We start from the raw sequence: 24,716 nt of genomic DNA on the forward strand, positions 1-24,716 counted from the left end.
ACCTTCCATTATCTAATCCTTCATTTATCTGACAAGGCAGATTACTCTCCAACTGTGGACAGATAACTGAGGAATTACTGTAGCAGACAATTTGCTATAGTGAATTTCCTTTCGAACAGCATTATATCTATGTAGTTTTCATAAAGACTTTCAAATAGTTTGTTATAATTATGTTTGCTATAGTGAGTGTTGACTAGATGTGCAGAGCATCATGAGATAGTATGTATGTTAATCTGAATCAAAATGCCATGCATATAATGCTGATCAATTAAATCTCTCTCTCTGATGACTTAATGAAAAAAAATGTCATTACATTCAGTTCAGATAAAACTGAGAATATCAGGAACTGCAAATGATATAAAGAATCAATTAAGGGATTAACACTGAAGAGACAATTTTTATTCAGTAAGATTAAAAGTATTAATTTATTCTGTAAAAATGTGAAATTATTTTTAAAAAAGATGAAAAAAACCACCCCTGAAAAGACAATCTAACAATTATTACCTATAAGGCATTTAGAAGAAATACCATGCCTGAGTTGAGCAGAACCACACTTTGAAATTGCCCAGACAGCATTATTACCTCCTACTGATAAAGAAATAAATGGCTGATCTGTTGGTACATGAACCCATGAGGTACCCTATAAACAAAACATGAAAAGTATTTATATATCAGTAAAATTTTTTTACTGATAAAAACTTTTCAGAAGGAAGACATATGACAAGTGTATCTAGAAAAGAAAGCGTGTTCTGACTTTCGATTACAGTTGCAAATTGTATGCATTTGTGTTGTTTGTTTAGGTAGCTGAGGAAAGCGTCTAATGTCTGGCAGCTATGGGACCAGATAATGAACACATTATTAACATACCTAATCTAGACTTTGAATTTTACAGTAAAGAAATCTAGGGCATGTTGCTCAAAAGCTTCCATATAAAAGTTATTAGTTTGGGGGAATAACAGTGAGCCTATTACTGTGCCTTCTTTTTTGCAGATAAAAAGTATTATGCCACACAAAACAGCCAGAATGTAGTGATGATGATTTATGGTTTTAATGGTGCAAGGTCAGCAAGGGTTATACACACAAGGTAAGATGATCACAAACATCCACACCTGCAGTGGGATTTGAATCACTCGGCCAACCAGGCTGGCACAGAACGTAGCACATGGGCAAAGAGCACATTGATATCAGATGAGAATTTGTTAACTTTTATATGGAAGGTTTTGAGCAATATGCTCTAGATCTGTTTATTGTAAAATCCAAAGTCTGGCTTAGGTATGTTCATGAAGATTTTGTTATCTGGTCCCATGGCTGATGTTGAGGCTTAAGTGCTAGGAGGAATCATATTGGATGTTTAATGGAATATTTACAGCACTAGGAAAGGATTAAAACCATTAAATGGAAGCATTAAAACACTAATTTCATGCTTCCAATATTTTGTCTTGTCACTGAGACATCTTCAGGGATTACAAATAACTCTTGTAACACACACTCAAATACAACACAATACTAAGTGAAAAACGTGGGGTGACTCTAAAGTGCTATCTAGGTGCCCTCTATGAGTGTCTGTAGCTTTCCAATGGCTACAGCAATTACAGAATTAAAGAAATAATCAGTTCCTCCCCCATTCTCTGACTGTCTCTTTGGAAGGATTACAGAAATGCCATCACCATCCCCTACATCTGTAGCACATCAGAAAAAATAGCCAGGTCCTTAAAAAAAGTAAAACCTCGACACGGCTTTAAAGCCCCACCGTAAACTTGCTACTCTTATCCGTTCTACCAAAGATCAGTTCCCTCCTCTCTCAATGCCTGTTCCAGCAAGCTGGCTTATTTTGGACAGACAGGAGATCAGCAATCATCCTTTTAGAACCACTGTTCTAAAAGGGTGTGTGAGAAAGCATTTCCAGGGGTGCGAGAGAAGTTTCTAAATTTTAACCCAGATTCGATGGACAGCTATTTAATAAAAGACGATCTTATTGAAATACGAGCCAATGCATGTACTCAAATGGAATTTGAACAACTGGACTTAGAACAATTCTGGTTTACATTAGAACTTTATCCACAGCTGGAAAAAGCAGCATTGCAGACACTTTTACCATGTGCCACCACCTACCTGTGTGAGATGGGATTTTCATCACTTTTGCACATAAAAACAAAAGCCAGAAATCACTTAAATGCAAGTGGTGACTTATGTGTGGCTCTTTCAAAAAAGGAGCCTCGCTTCAAAAGTATTATTATGAATAAATAACAACATAGCCATTAAAAATTGAGATATTGTTTTGTATGTATTTATTTTTCAATAAATAAATTATCTTGCAATAGATGTAATTTCCTAAATAAAGAAATAGAACCACATGCAGGTACATTTATCATACAAGATGATAATTATTATTATGTGACACCTCCAGGGAAATAGAATGTGATGGCTATAGCATTTTTCAAAAAGATAAAAAAGATAAAAGAGGAGGTGGGATATTACTGATGATTTCAGAACAGTTACATCCTCTCAAGGTGGAACCAAAGCAATAATGATAGTGGCTTTGAGGCCATTAGGTGAGAAGTTGAGTTTAGCACAAATTTTAGATATTTAGTATGATGTTGCTACAAGCCAGGGAATGTGGACGAAGAAGATTCTAAAATGTTCACACAGATAAGACTAGTGAGCGACAGGAGGGTTATAACAATGAGTGATTTTAATTATGAAAATATTGACTGGAAGCAGGAAATATCATGTAAATGAAGAGTTTTCTTGAGCTACTCAGGGACAATTATCTTATGTAGTTGAGGCAACACATGGAACTCAAGCATTAGATCTAATAATATCATCACATACAGTGATAATAAAAGATGTCACCACGATGCTACCAGTTGGGGAGTGATCATGTGGTTTTTACATGGGGAGTGGGTAGCCACGTACAAGCTTTTGTGGAACAAGAGATGTGTGGAATTGCAAAGCAGGGGACTATGATAAATTAAGAAAACAGAGGTGATGTTTGGTGACTCAATCAATAATGCTACAGATTTGGTCTGGAATAAAGGCAATGTTAGATTGTATTCTTAAAGTTTAGAGGATTACAAAGTAGGAATGAAATGGATGAATCATGGAATTATGCAGGAACTTCTGAGAAAGATGATGTTATGGATGAGATATAAAAAAACAGGTTATCCATCAGCAGCATGAGGAGTATAAGGTGCAAGATAGGAAAGTGACAAGTGCAGCAAGGAAAGAGTTTTATTTCCAGAGAGTTGGAAATAAAACTTCTGGATCCAAAATTTTTAATTTGAACACTACAGTGTTCTCTTTTCAGGAATCACTGAAATGGTTGCAATTTTAGTTGCTGGTTTTCTCTAAAAGTCATCACATATTCACAATAATCTTCACTTCCTTCACTCCTTTTAGGTTCAGAACTTTATTTTTCTTTCTATATGAAAGACTGTTTTTTTTGTAGTAGTTAAAAACTTAACCTGCCATATCTCCTCTCTCTCCAACAGTTGTCCAGTTATCATTGTTGTAACATTTCAATTGATAACTTTTAAATGCTTTTCTTTCTATATGAAAGACTTCATAAATATCTGCTTTTGAGTTGCAAATATCTCCTCATTTTTCTCACCACAATATTATAGGGTTCTTTTCACTCCATGCATGCTCCACATTTTCAGTTTCTGTTTCAGCAATCAAGCAATAAAAATGAGCTGCCATTACATGTTATAGAGCTTTAGTTGAAAACAGTAAAAATCTCACACACTTTAAGTAGTCGAGAAAACATGTAAGTTTTTCATATCATGAATACATTTCAAACAAATTACAGTTACCATTTCCAATAAATAAATTTTTAATCAAATCAATACACTCATTTAGTTCAATATTAACCTCACATATATACACAGGTTGTCTATTACATGTCATGTAATAGACAACCTGTTATTTAAAAAAAAAAAATGTTACTTATTATTATCATCTGACCTCCATGGAGTCAGAGACTTATTGTCGGAGGTACACACCATTGCACACAATGCTCATCCAATGGTGTCTTAAACTGATTCAATGTGTCTACATTCACAACACACTCAGGCAAGCATTCAACTCACCAACTACTCTCCATACAAAGAAACTCCTCACTCCTCTGCTCACATCCTCTTTATCCAGTTTCCAGCGATGGCCTCTTGTTCTAACCTCTCTCTCCCATTCTATGAAAAATCTCTTCCATGTCAACCTGATAACAACCCCTGACTAGCTTATATGTCTCAATCTGTCCTCATACTTAAACATTCCAAAGACCACTGCCCACCTTTTATGAATATTCTCTGGACCCTTCCCAACATATCTTCGTCATCATGAAAACCTGGCAACCAAATCTGTTATCTCGCAATAAAATTTCATTAACAAAATAAACTGGCAGTTATAAACACAAAAATTAAAATTGACACAGTCTAATTAAATGCTATGGTACATCAGTACATCTTATTCTTCCAACATTTTTATCCCTCATGTAGGTGCGCAATTATAATATGGTGCTGTCCCAAATATATTATCATAGTTCCATATAATTAAATGCCTGAAAATTTTACATAAAGAAAATGTCTTTTTAATATTGTTATTAAAAAAAATACAATTCTCTTGTGAAGGCAAGTCAAAGACAGGATCATGTGATTAAGTGCATGAAGAAAAGGAAGTCTAATTCCAGATCAAGTGCTACCTGCTCTCTTGTTTTTATGAATTTTGTCTTCCTGTTAAATCATTGTTCATGAATAATTTATATAAATTCGGCATTCATTATGAACAATAATGAAGGGTGTGATGAGCTGTGCTGTACATCTTAAACCCACCTTAAAGAAAGCCTATTTTTTCAATATAATTATGTGTAATGTATAGTGAGAATTAAAGAATGTATTACTATCACCTATAATAATATTTTATATAAAGTAGACTGATACCTTGGATGAGTCAACTTTTTCCCCTTAAGATTTAAGTTATATTTAGGCTCTGAATATAATCACGTATATAAAGGGAACATGCAAAAGAGTTAGCTATACCCTTGACTTGGTTGTTCAATAGAAGTTTGGCAACAGTCCCAGAAGAATGAAAAGAAGGGAGATGCTTATACAGTGATTTATTTGGATTTTGATAAAACAATTATCATGTTCAAATTGGGCAGGAAGGGGTTGGCAGTCATTTGGCAGCTTGGTTACATGGCTGATTGAGTAACAGAAGCCACAAAGTTGTATATGTAGGTGCAGTGTCTCAAAAAAGGTGACAGGTGGAGTGCCACAGGATTCTGTTCTAGGATCACTGCTGTTTAACTTATATATCAATAATGTAGTTCATGATGTAAAAGGAGATATTCAGTTGATGCTAAATTAGGAAGAATAATTTCAGGAAATACTTGTGTTGTTGTTACAAGAAGATTTGAATAGAGATGTCATTTCAATGCTGCTAAGTGTAAAGTTATGGACTTTGGCAAGAGAAGATGGAATGAGGTTTACCACATTGGAGGAACTTTGCTTTAGGAAGTGGAGGAAACAAAGGATCTGGGCATCTTGGTAGATAGGGAACTGAAGTTCATGGGACACATCAAGAAAGTTGTAAGGGTTACTCAAAAAATCGCTGCTATAATGCAAAGAATGCTGCTATGTAAGGATAAGAAGGTGATAGTTCCACTCTGTAAGGAGCTAATTAGGCCTCATTGATTTCTGTGCACGGATCTCGACATCTTGCTATATCAGTGATAGGGAAACATATGAGGGAGTTCAGAGGTGAATAACTAAGACTATCTCAAGACTCTGGAATACTGAGTATGAGGAAAGATTGAGGGAATGTGGTTTTAAGAGATTGGCAGATAGGAGGAGGAGGAGAAGAAGGGGTGATATGATTGAAATGTATAAGCTGGTGAGAGGAGCATACCAAATAGATACAGGGGAATCATTAGATAGGATGATAGGTAATGTAAGAACAAGAAGTCATCCTTGGAGGCAGTACAAGTCAAGTGAGTATAGACAATTTTTGATTGGCAAGTGGTGAATGAGTGGAATGCATTGCCGGAATGGATGAAGAGTGATCCAACAGTGAATATGTTCAAAGCAAGATATAGTTATTATGGTCTGTGAGTATTTGACCTTCCATGATGAGTCTTTGGACTCCATGGAGACTTGATAATACTAACACTAAAAATACTACATCTTCAAGAACAGACTACTGTATGTATGGCCTGACAAGCCAGGTCTCCTATTGAGTATGTCAGGGATGCTTTTGGTAGCATTGTTGCTCTCAACCTTCCCTCTCCCAAAACCTTGATGGACTTAGAACTTTGCAGGAGCAATGGTTGTTATTACCAACTGAGTCCTTGACACCATTATAAACAGTATGAAACATCATTGTGAATTCTGCATTGCTGTGAGGGATGAAAACATCATTCCTTACTGATGTATTTTGACATCTTGTAATTCAGTAACAAATGGGTATTTGTTACTGAATTAAACTTTTTATTTATAATTTCTTTATAATGGTCTGGGTATTTCTATTGCATCGCATATTATTATTATTATTCAGGCCTCCATGGAGTCAAAAGACTCATTGTGGGAGGTCCTTCCTAAGAACATAAAGTCTGTCAAGACTCATCAAGGGGATATCCCCCCCTAAGAAACACAAAGTCTATCATACCACTCCTTAAACTCATTGACTGATCTCGCTCTCACCACTCCATCAGGCAATGCATTCCACAGTTCAACCAGCCTCCATGCAAAGAAACCACTCCTCACCCTCTTGCTCACAGTTTCCTTTCGTAACTTCCAGGGATGGCCTCTTGTCATCACTCCTTCCCGTTGTTCAACCAAGCGAAAGAACTCCCCAGTGTCAACCTTATAACCACCTCTCAACAGTTTAAAAGTCTCATTCATATCACCTCTCCTTCTATCCTCCAAACTCTGCAGTCCACATTCCCTCAGCCGATCCTCATAACTATCATTGTATAGTCCTGAAACCATCTTTGTTATCTGCCTTGGTACCCTTTCCACAGTTAATTTATCCCCTTCAAATCCTGGGGACCAAATCTGAGAACAATAGTTCAAGTGTGGTCTGATCAGGGTCTTATACAACAGAATGATAACTGTTTTATCTCTGCAGGTCAGTGTCCTTCTCATTATTGCAGCAATCCTCTGTGTTACCTTCGCCACCTTTGCAATATGTCCCCTAAATTTCAGGTTTCTATCAATCATCAACCCCAGATCTCTTGTCTCCCCTACTTCCTCCAGTATAACTCCTCCCACAGAGTATGCAGTGTCCCATCGATGTTTCCCAAACCTCAAGAACTTACATTTTGCTGCATTAAACCGACACCCCCATCCATCTGTCTAACTTATTCAAATCCTCTTGCAGGGCTGGCGCATCTGCAAACAACTGAATATCCCCTTGCAATCCACTGACAATGTCATTGATATAAAGGTTAAACAATATATAGGCCCCAGTACTGAGCCCTGTGGGACCCCACTTGTAACCCTCTGCTTCCTTGAAACTGCCCCACCATACACAACTCTCTGATACCTATCGGGCAGCCAATCCTGAATCCAGTTGACCAATTTGACATCCAGACCCATGTGCGGCAACTTAAATATCAGCTTATCATGTGGCACCCTGTCAAATGCCTTCGCTAAGTCTAAGAAAATGGCAGTATATGCCTTTCCCTCATCAAATGCTCTTATAACCTTATCATAAAAGGCTAGCATATTGCTAAAAAAAGAGCGCTCCTTCACAAATCCATGTTGACTCTCACAGATAACATTACCCGCATCTTCCCAATGCTGTATATACGGTCCTTCACTACTTTCTGCAAGATCTTACTAACTACTGATGACACACAAACTAGTCTATAATTAGTCACTTCCAGTCTGCTACCGCCCTTATGCAATGGCACTATCTTACCTTCCTTCCATTCCATGGGCACCTTTCCAGCAGCCAGACTTTCATTGAAAAGCCAGGTGAAAGGCACTGTCAGTTCCCTAGCACATTCTCTCAAAACTTGTGGTGAAATACCATCCAGTCCCACAGCTTTACTGACATCCAGAGTACTCAGTATTTGAAATACACTCTCCTCCTGTACCTCTAAACCATGAACCTGCCCTATCCCTCTAGCATTAAAACTGACTCCTCCAGGATGAAATACTCCAATAAAGTGTTCATTGAACAATTCTACTATGTCCACTGCATCAGTCATTCTATTCCCATTTTTTATCCCACAATATCATTCTTCCACAGTCACTTCTCCTTCTACCGGCCACATATATAAAAAATTCCCTAGGATTTTCTTTGGATCTTAGGGCTAATCTCCGCTCATATTCCAGTTTCATTTCCCCTCTCATTGCCAGAATTCGTTGTATTGTTCTCACAATTTTGGAACCACATCACCTAAATTTTAAATCTCTAACCACCATCACCTCAAGATCTCCCCACCAAAGCGCCAGTACGTGCCGTTGCAGGTTCTTACGCACATTTATTTGTTTACTAACAAGCAAGAGCGGTGAGCACTCCGATTCTGATCTGCACACTACTTTGAATAATAGGCTATATCTTTGGGAATTTTTCGAATTTCTTGATAAAAAGTTAGGAACAGATTTTTAAAAGTACATACTTTCAGAAAATAATATTAAAAAATCGATTTTTTTGATCCTCTAAATAGTACTGCCTCCTTAAAACTATCAAAAACTTACAAATTTGCAAAAAGAAAATGCCATAGAGGAAAAACCTGACATGATAGAGAAAAATGGGTTTGATATTTGAAATCAGTGCACCCAAATTAGTAAAAAACAAGTGTCAGATCATAATCAGCAGAAAAAATTTTTTTTTTGTTGGCCAGTGTTATTAACTATATCTATGCAGCAGTTGTCTTTATATCCTTTTCTCCAGTCAATGTTATCCTACTATGAATGTTCTTATTTTTTGCTGGTAACATATCGAAAGAACACCCTAGGATTTTTTTTTTTTTTTTTTTGGTTTCATTAGCCAACTACTGCTCTATTGCTACCCTTAAACCGACTCAACCCTCCTTGTGTGTTCTTTGTATTCTTCAGAAAATTAATTATTACCACTCATCTTATGTTACCTGCATAATACCTTCTGTCTGTGTATTGCATGCTTAACTTCTTAATTCATCAATTTTTCACTTACCTTGATGGACCTGTGATTTCAGTCAGGATTTCTCCATGACTACAGGTCGTAAAGAGTCCAGCTATTCCTGTTTTGGGCCTTTCTTCTCCATTTTCTAATGTGCACAATAAAAAAAAAAACTCAGGACATACCATGCTAGACTTCCTAGAATATACAGCTTACCTAAGTTTCATAAGAATAACATTCCACTCAGACCCGTCGTGGATTCTATTAGCAGCCCGCCATACAAGCGAATAGGATGACATTGACTGGAGAAAAGGATATAAAGACAAATACTGCATAGATATTGTTGATAATTGATGAGTAGTTCATAAATGTCTTTCATTCATGTGAATGTGACCTCATGAATAGTTTGGGAGCAGTTGATGAAGAGGAAGAGAGACTTACTGTGATTGAGCCTGAGGTATATGGGGAAAAGAGCAATCTTGATATTAATAAGGCTGTGGGATTTGATGATGTGTCATCATGTATTTTGAAGGTACGTGCCAGAGAGTTGACATCTGCTTTGGCATATTTGTTTCATATGAATCTTACATTGGGTCAGGTTCCAAAGAAGTGGAAGAAAGGCAAGATTGTGCCTTCCTTCTACTTCTTTGAAAAGTTACTAGCAGTTTGCCTCAAGGGTCTGTTTTAGGACCATTATTATTTAACCTGTATACTAACGATACAGGGGAAGGTTTGAATAGCGATATTCAGTTGTTTGTAGATGATGCAAAGTTAGGAAGAAGTATGAGAAGTAGAGCAGATGTGACTTTACAAGAGGACTTGAATAGACTAAGTGAATGGATACGGGTGTGGAGGATACCATTTCAATGTTGTGAAATGTATGGTTTGCAAATTGGGAAAACAAAGATGGAATGCAGAATTTGCTCTTGGTGGGGATATATTGTTGGAGGTGGAGGAAATTGGAGATCTTGAGGTGATTAGAGATTTAAAATTTAGGTGATGTGGTTCCAAAAGTGTGAGAACAATACAACGCATTCTGGCAATGATGCAGAGGACACTGATTTGTAATAGTAAGGAGATTCTGGTTCTATTGTATAAGAGCTTGATTGAGCCATATATGAACTACTGTGAACAACAGATTTGCAGATTTGGTCACTTGGTTTTCAAAACGATGAAGAGATATCGAAAGTGATATGCTAATCTCAACAAATTAAAGATTCCAAAAAATTATATTCTTATTTAATTCTTTATCCAAGTGTAAGCAAACAAAGTTTGTACATGAAGTATATTCATGACTATATACATCTGAAAGGGTGTATGCTTTGCATTATGGAATACTAAGGGAATTAGTTTTAAGTCATTAGCCTCTATATACAAATATCCGATGAAGTATCATGAAGTAACTGTTCTTTAAAACAGTAAAAGAAGAGATGTTATTGATTCCCTCTTTGACAAGAGATGGATCAATCAATTAAAAAAAACTCACAAGAAACAGAAGCAATCTTCTTCCTCTTTATAGTTCTTTTATCTTGCTTGGTGCTGGATCCGCTATGATTATGCGACTGTGGAAAACCCCAACTGGCTTGTTGCAGAGTCTGGCATTGGGGAGGGGGGGGTATTTATGACCATAGAAGTGTCATAAAGTTCACGGGACCAGTTTGCCTGTTCTTGAAGAAAACCCATTGCCTCCGTATGAGAGTGACTAACTCAATTTTAGTCAAAAATGACCAGATAAAGGTTCCTCATGACTTGGATAGGAATCAAACCCAGATATTTCTGACCAATAGAAGCTAGCCAAACTCTCCTTACTTGTTTTACAATTTGATTTAAAAAATCACATATCCAACTTTTTTTTTTTTTTTTCAAGTATAACCAAAATAGTGACATGTAAATTATGTTTCACTGAAAATCTTGTTCAGTAATTTTATACAAAACATTCTGTTTGCTTTCATCATACTTTCAAAATTTAACAATTATATAATATAATGTTTATTGAAACATTTGTCAAATATATATCTGCCCTCTCTCACACACTCGCTCCTTTTCTTGAAGTGAAGTGCTTGGACATTCATCGCAATATCCTGTGGGATTTTTTTGGGGACAGGAAGGAAGAATCACTGTTGGAATTGTCTTCCTTTCACTCTGGGGAGGCTAGTAACCAGGTGATGCACATCCCAATTCAACATTTGCTCCTTGGTGTATGGAAGAAAACATATACTCATATATGTTTTCCCTGTATTTACTTGGTACAATGTCTGAGAATTTAGAACTTTTATGTGCAGAAGGTGAAAAGAACATTTTTCATACAACTTCAAGCCCTTACACAAACATTCAGTAGAATTACTCATATCTGACTTGTCAAGAGCTTATGTTATTCTATTATACAATGTGACTTCATTATTTGCTTCTTGATTTCTCTCTCTCTCCTGATGATTTCATGCAATTTTTATGACTTATGGTCAACAGTGCACACTTTCCACTATTTTTTTACTATCCCAGGGAAGACAATGACCAGAGGTCATCCCTGGAAACTGTATAAAGAGGGTGTGAGTAGGGGAGTGAGAGGCAGGTTTTTTTCGTGCAGAGTTGTGAATGATTGGAATGCCTTGCCTGAGAGTGTGGTGTCTGCAAGGAGTTTGAATGTGTTTAAGACCCGGTATGATGAGATGTGTGTGAGATAAAAGAACCTCCTAGATGAGTCTTTGACTCCATGAGGTCTTGTTTAATAATAATAATAATAATAATAATAATAATAATAATATGTAACATATCGGTTTAGATTTCTTCTACTATGGGCAAATGTTTTCCTCCAGATGAAGCTAGATAAGCGCCCACAAAATTCAGACACGTTTAAAAGTTGTTGCTGTACAGATTTTTTAAATGCAAAAGTGCACCTAAGAATACAATAAGGATGCTATTTTTAAACTTTTTTTTTTTTAAATTATCTAATCCCACACAGCTAACACCAAGTTATCTATAAATGGCACCCTTGACAGATAGAAAACTTGTGGTTAGCCGTGAAAAAGTTTATTCCTATAAGAAACTGTTCTGTCTTTTCAAACCTATTACTGTATACCAGGAGCTGTCTCTCAGAGTTTGGCAGCAGAGTTGAGAATACCATACATGAACTGTAAAATGGAGAAATTGCTGCAAAAGTAAGACGTGAAATTTGGACTAGAAGTGTTACCTATTCTAAAACAGTGGAATTTTAAAACAGTCAGTGTATCCATACTAGAACAGTGGCATAAATCAAAGATAATCTTATTGCACAAGAAAAAATTGTAAATCAAATATAAATAGCTGCAGAACCATTAGTTTTATTTCCATAACTACAAGTTGTTCATTAGTTATTCAAAACAGAATCTCTGGCCAACTAGAAGCAATTAACAATGTGAGCAAGCAGGATTTAGGAAAACTTTTCTACAACAAATCAAATTATTGAAAAATATCATGAATATAAGTGGATATACATGTTAATGTATATTCACTTATAGGTTCTTAAAAGATTCAAAATGAAAAGAGACTATATGGCTAGTATCCAAAGAAGAAAAATAGTGTTTGCAGGACATTTGATGAGGAGTTCTTCTGGAGAGCTTCCCAGAATAGTATTGCAGGGGATGGTGGAGGGAAGAAGAGGAAGACCCCAGCTGCAATGGAAAGACAACATCAAAGATTGGACAGGCAAGAATCTTACAGAAGCAAGAGATAGAGAGGCATGGAAGCAGACTGTTCATCAGCTGCAACTCTCTTAAAGAGGAGGCTACAGGATTAGATACATGTTAAGGTGTCTTGGGAGGGAAAATAGAAAGTTGTCCAACTGGGCCAAGCAGACTGTAGATTTATGTATAAGTAAAAACAAGGAGGCAACTTGTTATGTCTATACACAAATGCCAGGAGTATTAGGTACAAAGCAGTTGAATTTGCAGCTTTATTGAATACATGGAGGCATAAGATTGTTGGCATAAGCAAAACGTGGCTTTCAGAGTCAGATATAGTAACTGAAATCTAGTGTAAAGGATGTAGTATTTTTAGAAATGATAGGAGAGGAGTATTACTAATGATATCACATGACTTGAGTCCAGTTAGGATAGAAATAACTGAGAGCAATAATGGTAATAATGTTCTGGTGAAGCCCTAGGCATTTGTCAGGTTCATTTGCAGGGGATGAAGAAATGCCTCGACATGTTACTCTGATAAATACTAATGAGAAATTATCATGAGTGACTTAAATTATCCAAATACTGATTTGGTAGCAGAGAAAACTCATGATAAGAATGAAGGAGAATTTATTGAGCTGTTGTGAGAAAACTTTCTCAAGCAGCATGTAAAAGAAGCAATATGAGGATAAAGGGTTTTAGATTTGATCATTACATCAGAAGGTGTCTCAGTTAAGGATGTGACTGCTTTGCTGCCAGTTGATGACAGTGATCATGCCATACTGATCTACGAAGTAGCCAACTACATGGATGTTTCAGTCAGGACAGGGTTATATATGCTGAACTGTAAATCTGGAATTTATGACAAACTCAGACAAGGAGAGTACCAGCTTTGGTTCCATGAATCAGTTACTGAATAGAAAGGATATCAGTAGCATGGGAAGCTTTGAAAAGATGCCTAAATGATGTGGTATCTGAATGTGTCTTTAGAGTTCAAAGAACAAACAGGATTTGCAATCTCATTAAACAAGAGATCCATAAGAAGAATATGATGTGGAAGAATATCATGAGAATAAAAGTAAGAAGAGTTATGAAATATATAATACTCAGCTCATAAAAGTTAAGAGGTATTATATGGAAAGCTAAGTTGGAGTATGAAAAGAAATTGGCTCCACATGCTAAAGGCAACCAAAACGAATTTTATTGTCATGCTGCAAGCAAGTGAAATAATGAATGCAAAATAATAAAAAAAATAAAATAATAAAAATGAAAAGTGCTTACTTCGCCAAGATCTATTAACCCAGTGTATGCAACATGGTGCACAGTGCTACTACTACATTGGATGAAGAGATAGAGGTACATGAGGAAGGAGGTTTCTAGAGCTGTTGCATAACCTGGATAAGAATTTGGCAATAGGGGCAGATGGAATATCAGCCTGTTTGCTAAAGTAGTGTTCAGCCAAACTGGCCAGACCTTGACATCTTTGTATAATTTGACTCTTAGCTCAGGAAAAATCCTCAAGGAATGGAAAGAATATATGATAATCCCATTGTAGAAGGGTGGTGCAAAGACTGATGTATCTAACTATCATATCTCGAGAGCGATTGTAAAGATTTTATAGAAGTTGGTAAGAACTTGCATAGAGAAATGGGTGGACAAACAAGATATACTTTATAAGGAACAGCATGGGTTTAATAATGGAAGTCATTCTTCTGTCAATATCTTTAAGGAGCTTTAAAATTCTGCCTATTTTTTCTAGCATCCATCCATCCATTTGACTGCCTTTCAGTATATGATATCCTCAACAGCCTTCTCTAACACCACATTTCAAAAGTAGCTATCCTTTTCTTATCAGACTTCTTTAGGTTCCAAATCTCACATCCATAAGTTGTCATTAGAAAAACAGCTACATCCAGAATCCTGAACTTTGTTCCTGTGGAGATAGATCCATCCATCCAGATTTTAGACAAGTCTCTGTCTGATGTTTTAGCCATTCTTAATCTTTTTCTGTTTTTTGATTAGCAATTCTTCACATTAAGTAATGGATCCCAGTCCCACGTACTTGCTGACTTCCTCAATTCTTTCTCCATTAAGGTACACTTGTTTTTCCTTACCTATAATCTTCGTCTTTCTAGGATTCAGCTGAAGCCCTCATGTCATATATAATGTCAAAATTTGTCCTAATTCTTCCTTGCCATTAAAGGAATATTGTATCATCAGCATCCCTCAGATTACTGATCAATCTACCACCTTTCCCAATTCCTGTCTTTAGCTCATTCAATGCTACACTCATGACATCTTCTGCATAAATATTCAACAGGTGAGGAGAAAATAGGCATCCTTGCTAACTATCTGGAGGTCTAATAGTAATAATAATAATAATTATTATTATTATTATTCTATGGCATCTCCATGAAGTCCAGAGACTCATGGGAGACCCAAATCAACCATCATGCACACAAATCCTATCAAACCTTTCCTTAAATCCATTCATTGTCATGGAACTCACAACCAATTCTGGCAATCCATTCCACTCACTCACCACTCTCCAACACAAAAAATCTGGTATGCACACTCCTACTAACCACGCTCTCATACAATTTCCATGAATGGCCCCATAGTTCTCTGACTATTTGTCATATACTGAAAAATTTTACTTGTATCAATTTTATAAAATCTCTGTAATATCTTAAAAGTTTCCATCACGTCCCCTCTTTTCCGTCTATCAACTAAACTTTGTATCCCACAAACCTTCAACCTATCATCATAGGAGTTTTCCACAGACCTGTCAACATCTTGGTCACTTGTCTCTGAATCCTCTCGATCAATTCCTGGTCCCCCAAGAAATCCAGGTGACCAAATCTATGCACAGTATAATCATAGCCTCATAAAGAGGGATAATAACTTCCTTATCTTTACTTGTTAGCATGTTTTTCAACATCCAAGTAATTTGAGCTATTTTACCAACTTTTGTAATACTCTCTGAATTTCAACTCTTTGTCCACCATTATCTCCAGGTCCCTAGCCTCATCAATTTCATGAAATCCAATACCATCAATATGCAGCCTTTTAAATTCAAAATGCGTAACCTTATGTTTTGCAACATTAAATTGACAATCATTATTCTTTGCCCACAATGCCAATTTATTTAATTCACCCTGCAAGATATCTACATCACCTTTATCAACTATTGCTCTCCCCAGTTTTGCATCATCAGCAAACAACTGAATATTCCCTCTTAAAACTTTCCCTATGTCATTGATATAAAAATTAAAGAGTAGTAACCCTAGTACCGAACTCTGAAGTACTCCACTAGTCGTCATCATTCTCCCAGATTCTACTCCACCATATACTATTCTCTGGTGTCTGTCCATCACCCCCCCACACACACACCATGCCTCATATCCATTCCCATTTCCATTCCCATTTGCTCCAGATTTTGTAATAGTTTTCCATGTGGTATTTTGTCAAATGCCTTGGCAAAGTTGAGCAGCATTATGGTGTAGCCATTGCCTTTATCAAGTTCTGCTGTCATTTTATTATAAAATGTGAATAAGTTACTATAACAGGACGTATCCTTTACATAGTCATGCAGCCCACAGAGTATCACATCCCCATCCACACACTGTTGTATTTTACCTTTCATCAACTTGTCCAATACTTTGACATCCATTCCCAATATATTAATTGGTCTGTAGATACACAGACAAACTATCTTTCCACTCCCTTGGGATTCTGCAAGAACTGAGACTTAGATTGAACACATTCATCAGGGGCAATGCCAATTGTCTTGCACATTTGCATAGTACATGTACTGATATGTCATCCAGTCCCACTGCTGTGTTCACATTCATATTTTTTAATATGCTCAAAACCTCCTGCTCATCTACCTCAATGTTGATATGCATCTCTGTAACATCAGCAACTGTAAAATCACCACCTGGAATATACACCTTTGCAAAATGATCACTCAGAGACTCTTTCTTTTGGTTCAGTCACCTTTCTACCATGAGCACTGTTTAAAGTCATCCTACCATAGTCATTTTTCCTCTTACTTGCTACATAATGAAAAAACTCTTTTGGGTTTACCTTGGCTTCTTTGGCTAATTCTCTCTCATAGTCTGATTTGGCCTTCCTTACCATACTAGTCAACCCTTCTTGCTTGCACTCTGTATTGCTCATGAGTATGCTGTTCACTTTCTCTCTCTTTATATTTCCTCCACAATGTTTTTCTTTTTTGTAGCTCTTGCTTTTTATCCCTACTAATCCACTTAATTCATCCTTCTGACAATAGGTATGCAGTCATATACTGTTACTCTCAAGCAATCTCTGACCACTTGCCATGCGCTACTGACATTCTTACCTTGTAGCTTCTCAAGCCATGGAACTGTTCTAAGATGACTCATGAGTCTCTCATAATCTTAACATTATAGCTGAATATAAACCCCTTCTTGACAGAGAACTTCATGTTAACAAATTACCAGAAGAAGAACACCCGGTCACTCTCCCCAACTGGAGGCTGAGTTATAGCTGAACATAAATCCCTTCTTGACAGAGAACATCACGTTTCCAAATTACCAGAAGAAGAACACACAGTCACTCTCCCCAATTGGAGGCTGAGTGTCTACCTTGGTTATGGATACATCTTCTGATGCTATTATCAGATCCAACACCCTCAAACCCCCTTGTCCCCTCTATAACATGTTGTTTCATGTAATTATCCCTTGGCAACTGTATAAATACCCCCTGATCTATAGCAGTGCCCAACAACATATTTTGTCATATTTGCCTCTATCTCACACCTGACAGCCTCAAATGAACCATCTCCTTCAGACCTAAAATCCTCTTTAACTTCTAATTTTGTTGGTTGTAATTCTTTGACTACAATCAGCAATACTCCACCTCCTGTCCTATTCCATCTATCCTCCTTGAAAATACAGTACCCTTTACATTCTATCCCTGTAACTAAATCATTTTCAGTCAACCTGGTCTCGGTGATACCTATAAAAATTATAATTTTTGGCAAATTAAGCTGACCAATGCCAAAAACTCCTCACCCATATTCCTGATATTACTGGCATTCATGTACATGCATTTCAACATACCTTTGTACCCACAGTTACCCTTGTGTAATGTTATTATGAACCCATTCAAATTGGAAACCTGTGAAATCCCATTTGGCATTGCATAACTATTACTGTACACATGCTCACGTATCACAGGGTTGGCCAAACACATTCTTGATTTCATCTTCTCTAATATCTCTAGTTTCACTGGTTTTGCACTACCACACTCTCACTAAACAACACTTTCTCTGAACATCTAACTCCAAAACGATTTAAATGTAGTCTGTCGAGCATATATAAGTCTCTTTGTCCATCAATAAACTACACAATCTTCTCATTGACAATCATAGCCCTTTTTCTCAGTTCTGTCCTATCATACCAAGGCAGCAGACTCACCATGTTTACTTTCTTACTCATCAATAATAATAATAATAATTTATCTGTATTATATCTGATGTCACACCTCATCCCTTCAGGAGATGAGTGACCCAATAGAAAAAATTATTTAACATTTTTTTGCCTTTGCTGACAGAAATGATTTTCAATTAATGTAACATATACAAACTAAATATAAAATTATAATTATATAAGAAGTAGAGTAATGTGGTTAACCATCCAAATGGTCATACGGATAAAATATATAAAAAATAAACGCATCCTATTCATGTTATTTCAATGGTATCCAAATGTTATATCAACTTGAATGGATACTTCACATCCTTGATTACTGATATGTAAACATATCAAGGCTGGTTTGGTAGTTAATAAATGTAAAATTATATATATAATATATATATATATAAACATGCATGCAAAGCACAACACAAATTGTGTTGTTCTGTACACGTTGATGCGGTGTGGTTTGACAAATAAGCTCATACTTCTAGTTTTTCATTGTCAGGCATGTGATGAATTGTTACATATGCTTTCTAGAGAAACCAAAGTTATGCTAGAAGGGAAAAGACTCTTTTTGCTTTCTGGTTTTATAATTCAGCAATAATTAAGAGAAATTCTATAAATTCTTTATATTTTTAAATTTCTACAAGTGTAGGTGCATCACACCATGAAAAACTTGAAATTAGTATGTCATGTATATTTCCAAATGTGTAAAAATGTGCCCACCTATCCAAAGCAGATGGGACATGTTACAAAGCCAAGTGAGCTACCATTACATGTGCAACTCATGTGAAACATAACCCAGCATAAACGCATTAAATACAAACAATGAAACTGTTAATTAACTTTATGTAAATACTTGTGTTTATATGTGTTGTGTGTAACAGAGTATTCAGAATATGAAACCCCTCCTTGGAAAGTTACTACTAGGAACATAAGCACACACAAATAATTGTAATCCATGGAAAAAAGAAAAGCATTTTTAGTAGACTTTATGAAGATAAAAATTCTTACTTTTGGACAGTCAGGAGTTACATTTTGACGATACAGAACATCTCCATTAGTAGCAATGGCCCAAGCTGCTATTGGTATACCAGTTTCCCCAGAGTGATCTATCTGAAGTGATATATCATGAAGAGGTGTTTGGCCTAATTCTTGCCAAGGTCCAGTAGTAGTCAATCTACATTTTCTTCAAGTTAACAAATGAATAAATTATATATATATTGTGTATGTATGTGTGTGCATGAATTATTTAGAGTTGTGAAAACATCATATAAATTTAATTCTCTAAGGCAGGGTTTCTCAAACTTTGTCTATGACGGAACACTTCACAAATCCTGAAATGTTTACAGAACACCTTGGTTATTTTGTAATGTATTAATTAATAATTAATTGGTAATTTAGTTTATTTTATTGTTAATTAATGATTGATAATTAATTGTTAACGATTGATAATTAATTATTAATCAATTAAACATCACTTAAACCATCATTAAATTAATTTGTGCTGATTTTCATTGACATATCCCATTCTGATCACCAAAAATTTATAATATAAGTACTTACGAGTGAATGCAGACTTTTTCTCCTGTGTGCTGGTTTTGTAGGTTAGGTAAATATAAATAAAATAAATGAGTAAATCTAAGCGTTAAGAAAAAACAATAATTTATTGTCAAACGTTAATTAGTAAAAACAAAACGCATAAAAATAGTAAAACGTATATTGCAAATTAAGTTCTTAATGACTCTGATGTTTTTGGGTCTTTGAATTACAAATTTCTAATATGTAATTACAAATTACATATCAGAAAGTTGAATTCTCATATTTGGTGTAGCGTTGAATCTGTTCCTGGACTTTGATTTGGTTGCAGCAAAATATGAAAATCCTGCCTTGCATAAATATGTCGTTGTAAAAGGAAGTAAAACAAAAATAGCTAGTTTTGACACACTTGTCCAGAAATCATTTATTGGCAGTTCCTTGTATTTTTGTTTTAAATCAGAGTCACTAATTAAGTCAATTAGATTTTCATAGTCACTTGCGCTGAAGCTTGCTGGCTTAGCTGTCACTGTAAATGGATTCAGAACCCAGGAATTGTCCTCACTGGATTTTGGAAAATATTGCAAAAGAGTTGATTGCAAATCATGCAAGTGTTCTAAAATTACATTAGAATACTTCTTCATTTACTTCAGAATTTATTTCAGTCAAAAATTCATGCAAGGTGGGAAAAACAATCAAAATTATTCTGTTCAACTGTAGAAATCCAGAATTGCAACTTTCTATCAAAAGATGCAATTTTATCTCTTGTATTAAAAATTGTAATATTCTTTCCTTGTAATGATAAGTTAATTTCATTGCGCTTTGTAAAAATATCTGCCAGATGCGCAAGACTCATCAACCATGAAGAATTTCTTAATAATTCAATAAAATTTTGTTCCTAAATTATGTGGCATCAAGAAGACCATTAACTCACTATGAAGTTCAAAAAGCCTCAATGCTTTTCCTATGGATAGCCATCTCACTTCAGTATGCAATAAAAGTGCATTATGTGCACTACCCATTTCATTGCACAAAATTTTAAATAATCTGGATTGAAGTGGTTGAGACTTTACATAGTTGATCATTTTTTCGGCTTCATCCAAAATAGTTTTTAAATATGTATGAATTCTTTTTGTTACTAGTGCTTGTGTATGCAAAACACAATGACTTTTGGTGGCTCTTGTAGCTACTTGCAGGATACGTGTTACAACTCCCTTCATCTTTCCTACCATTACTTGAGCACCATCTGTACAAATATCAATACACTTCTCCCAACCGATTTGCTGTTTTGTAATATAATTATTAATACAGTTGAATATATCTTCTCCGGTAGTTTTTTCTTGTAGATATTCGCACATGAGTAAATCTTCTTCAATACTTTTATCAAATATGTAACGAACAAACACTAGTAATACAGCGAGTCCTGCGCCTTCTGTAGATTCATCTATTTGCAATGAATATTCACTGCAGTCCAAGTCGATGAATTAGCTCTTTTTCTATGTCAGCAGAAAGATCTTTGATGCGGCATGAAACAGTATCATTTGATAATTGTACTGCATCTATTTTTTTTAGCAACCTGCTCGTTTAACATGCATGATACAATGTCTTTCACACAAGGCTTAATGAGCATCTCACCAATTGTATGAGCTTCACCATGAAGTGCAATGCAGTAACTCACACAAAAAGATGCCTCTGTTGCATTTTCAGTTGTAGCAATTGTAGCCATTTGAAGTTTAGATTTTTCTAGCGAGTCACGTCGCCACTTAAAAAAATGTATATCTTTTCCTTTGTAATCAGTGTGTTTCGTTTCGAAATGCCTACGAAATTTAGCTGGAGTCAAAGAACTGTTTACTAGTATTTTATTACATAAAACATCAAGAGCATGTGTATTGCCAATACACATAAATCCATAATTTAAATAACTTTCATGGTACTTCCATTTTGGTCTGTTCTTAGATGACTCTTGTTCTTTAATATTAGCTTTTGAAGAAACCGCAGTTTGCAATTCCATATCTTCTCTAATCATACAAGTAGATGTGTCAGCAAAAGTACTTGCTCCTCCTTGTGTTAAAGTTCCTGTCTTTAAACAAGAATCCATGGGTATTTTTTCAATAATATTCAAATTCCAATATTTGTCAGAGCTATAATAAAAACAAATAGAATTTTGTTGTAAAGGTAACTTTAGTATGAAAAACAATAAGATTATAAATAAGAAATGTCGAATAATAAAAGTAAATGAATAATGCAAAATAGTAAAAAAAGACTGCAGCACACAAAAGTAAATATGAACTATAACAATACTTGTAAGAAAAGTACTAAACCGTATCAAATAATGTAAAAGCAATTGTAATAAGAATGATTTGATAAAATGTTCAGTAACAAAAATTAAACAGTTCGAAATAAATCAGATATTAATTATAAAATTAGTTAAAAGAGTAAGAAGAATTATTTTTTTAAAAGTCGCCTCGCCTACTCCCTATATATGGGAATAAAAATGCGTTAGCTGATTTTTTTTTTTCCCGAGGGCCCGGTCCCAACAAATTTACTCGTAAATACCTTTCCAAATTTTTTTCAATTTCATACATTAATATAAGTATTAATAATTAATTATGGCATAATCATAAAGAATATTAATACACTTATGTATACGGTGTGGCATGTTGACAAATATAAATTACATTTAAATTAGTTATCAATCACTGGACTAATGAAATGTAGCATGTCGTAGTTTATTCAGGCAAACATCATTAAATTAATTTGTGCTGATTTTCATTTACATATCCCATTCTGATCACGAAATGTATTTATAATATTATTATAAGTACTTACAAGTGAATGCAGACTTTTTCTCCTGTGTGCTGGTAGTTTTCCCATCCTTTTGTACATCCTGGAGATCTTTGTAGGCTTCAGGTGGATGACTCACTATCTGTTCCATCACAAACACCTTCGATATGAGATTTCTTAATACCAAAATTAAACAAAGTGCCTTGTCTCTTATTCATATCAGATTTTAACTCTGTATTCCTATTACTTTTTAAAAAATCACGGCACTCCGGTTTCAGAACAAGCACTTACACACTGCAATACGAACTTGCGAAAAAAGTATTCAGCAGTAATAGATTTGAGAACCGGATACAGACTACCTTGATCTTCAATTTCAGTGGAAAAATTTTCTTTATACTTCCTTGCTGATTGGTCACTGACATTAGCAATGCAGATGTTATTTCGTTAAGTTTTGAGAACATGCCGCCCATTTTGTAATCGGCTTGCAGGCAATTTTTATGATCGGTCATAAACGGTGGTATTCTCTTTCCCGATTGTTGAAAGATTTGAATGTGTGAAAATTAATGATAATTCATGAATACTTCCATGTTTAAAAATATGCTGCTTGGTCACTGACATTTGCTACACAGATGTCATTTCCTTCAGTTTTGAGAACAGAAGATATGACACCAATTGTTGTAATGGGCTTGCAGGCAATTTTTATGACCTGTCATAAACAGCAGTATTCCCTTTCCCAAATGTTGAAAGGTTTCGATGTGTGAAAATTAATGATACACAGATGTTATTAGGTGTTCTGGGTCTGAGCTTTTCGACATATTCACGAATATTATTCTCCTCAGAATATTTTTACTAAAAAATATTCATTCAAGAAAAATGCTTAGAAAACTAAAATGACAAATTTCAGAACTTCTCGCAGAACACCTATTCACCTTCTGCGGAACACCAGTGTTCCATGGAACACAGTTTGAGAAACCCTGCTCTAAGGAGTTAACCAAAAGAATTTAAAATTAGTCTTTAATATGTATAACATTTAAACACAACTTTTAGAAATTAAGAAAAAAAAAATATATACATATATATTAGTAACACAGAAAGAAACATAACATTCACTTAGTGTTATGTATCATTTTGTAACACCAAAGGGAGAAGGTTAAATAAGGTAGGTGTGAGATGGATGAATAAAGAGATTAAGCATGCGATACAGAGAAAAACGGCATTGTGGAGGCAGCATAAGAGAAGCGGAAGTAACCAATTTCATGAGGTCTACAAAGACCAGGAAAGGAGGGTGACTTGGTTGGTGAGAGTAGCTAAAGAGGGGTATGAACAGCAGTTAGCTAATGAAGCCAAAAAGAATCCTAGGGAGTTCTTTCGATATGTAGCCAGCAAAAGAAAGAATGATTATGGAAGGATGACATTGATTGAAGGAAATGATATAAAGACAACTGTTGCAGAATGTGTGGTGGAGATGCTTAATGAGCAGTTCATAAAGATCTTTCAATCTTGTGAATGTGACTTCATGGAGAGATTGAGAGCAGTTGATGATGGGGAGGAGAGACTGACTGTAAGTGAGCAAGAGGTGTTTGGGGAGTTGAGTAAACTAGATGTAAATAAGGCTGTGGGACTAGATAATATATCACTGCGTATTCTGAAGGAATGTGCCAGAGAGTTGACACCTGCCTTGACATTTTTTAATACGAGTCTTGCACTTGGTCAAGTTCCTAAAGAGTGGAAGGAGGGCAAGATTGTGCCACTTCATAAAGGAGGTGATCGAACTCAAGCATCAAACTATAGGCCTATCTCTGTGTCAGATGTTGTGGTTAAGTTGTTGGAGAAGCTTGTGAGAACTAGGATCCAGAGTTGGGTTGACAACAATGGTATAATCTTTGATGGACAGCATGGATTTGCTAAAGGAAGATCATGTTTTAGTAATCTACTTACTTATTACAATAAAGTGACTGCTTCCTTGGACAGAGAAGAAGGATAAACAGTAATATACTTGGATTTCGCAAAAGCTTTTGATAGAGTACCTCATGATAAGTTGACAGTCAAGCTAGAGCAGATGGGGTTGGATATTAGATTAGTACATTGGATTGGAGACTGGCTATCTGATAGGTATCAACAAGTTGTGTATGGGGGTGCAATATCCAGGAGAAGATGTGATTTGCAGAGTCTGGTG

The 24,716-nt window shown here is 35.6% G+C and overlaps 1 protein-coding gene across 2 annotated transcripts in view; it reads right to left on the reverse strand.

Moving 5' to 3' along the window:
* Positions 1-24,716, reverse strand: part of Pex23 (tectonin beta-propeller repeat-containing peroxin 23) — a 693,418-nt gene that overhangs the window by 129,280 nt on the left and 539,422 nt on the right. For both annotated transcript variants that reach the window (XM_090398408.1, XM_090398409.1), the window contains exons 17-18: positions 19,235-19,409; positions 505-640 (exon numbers count right to left, since the gene is read on the reverse strand). In XM_090398408.1, the coding sequence (XP_090254534.1) occupies positions 505-640; positions 19,235-19,409 (311 nt within the window). The remainder of the gene's footprint in view (positions 1-504; positions 641-19,234; positions 19,410-24,716) is intronic.

This window comes from Typopeltis vanoorti, chromosome 9 (assembly GCF_054136105.1).
Source record: "Typopeltis vanoorti isolate ZY-2024b chromosome 9, IOZ_Tvanoo_1.0, whole genome shotgun sequence".
Lineage (NCBI taxonomy): Eukaryota > Metazoa > Arthropoda > Arachnida > Uropygi > Thelyphonidae > Typopeltis > Typopeltis vanoorti.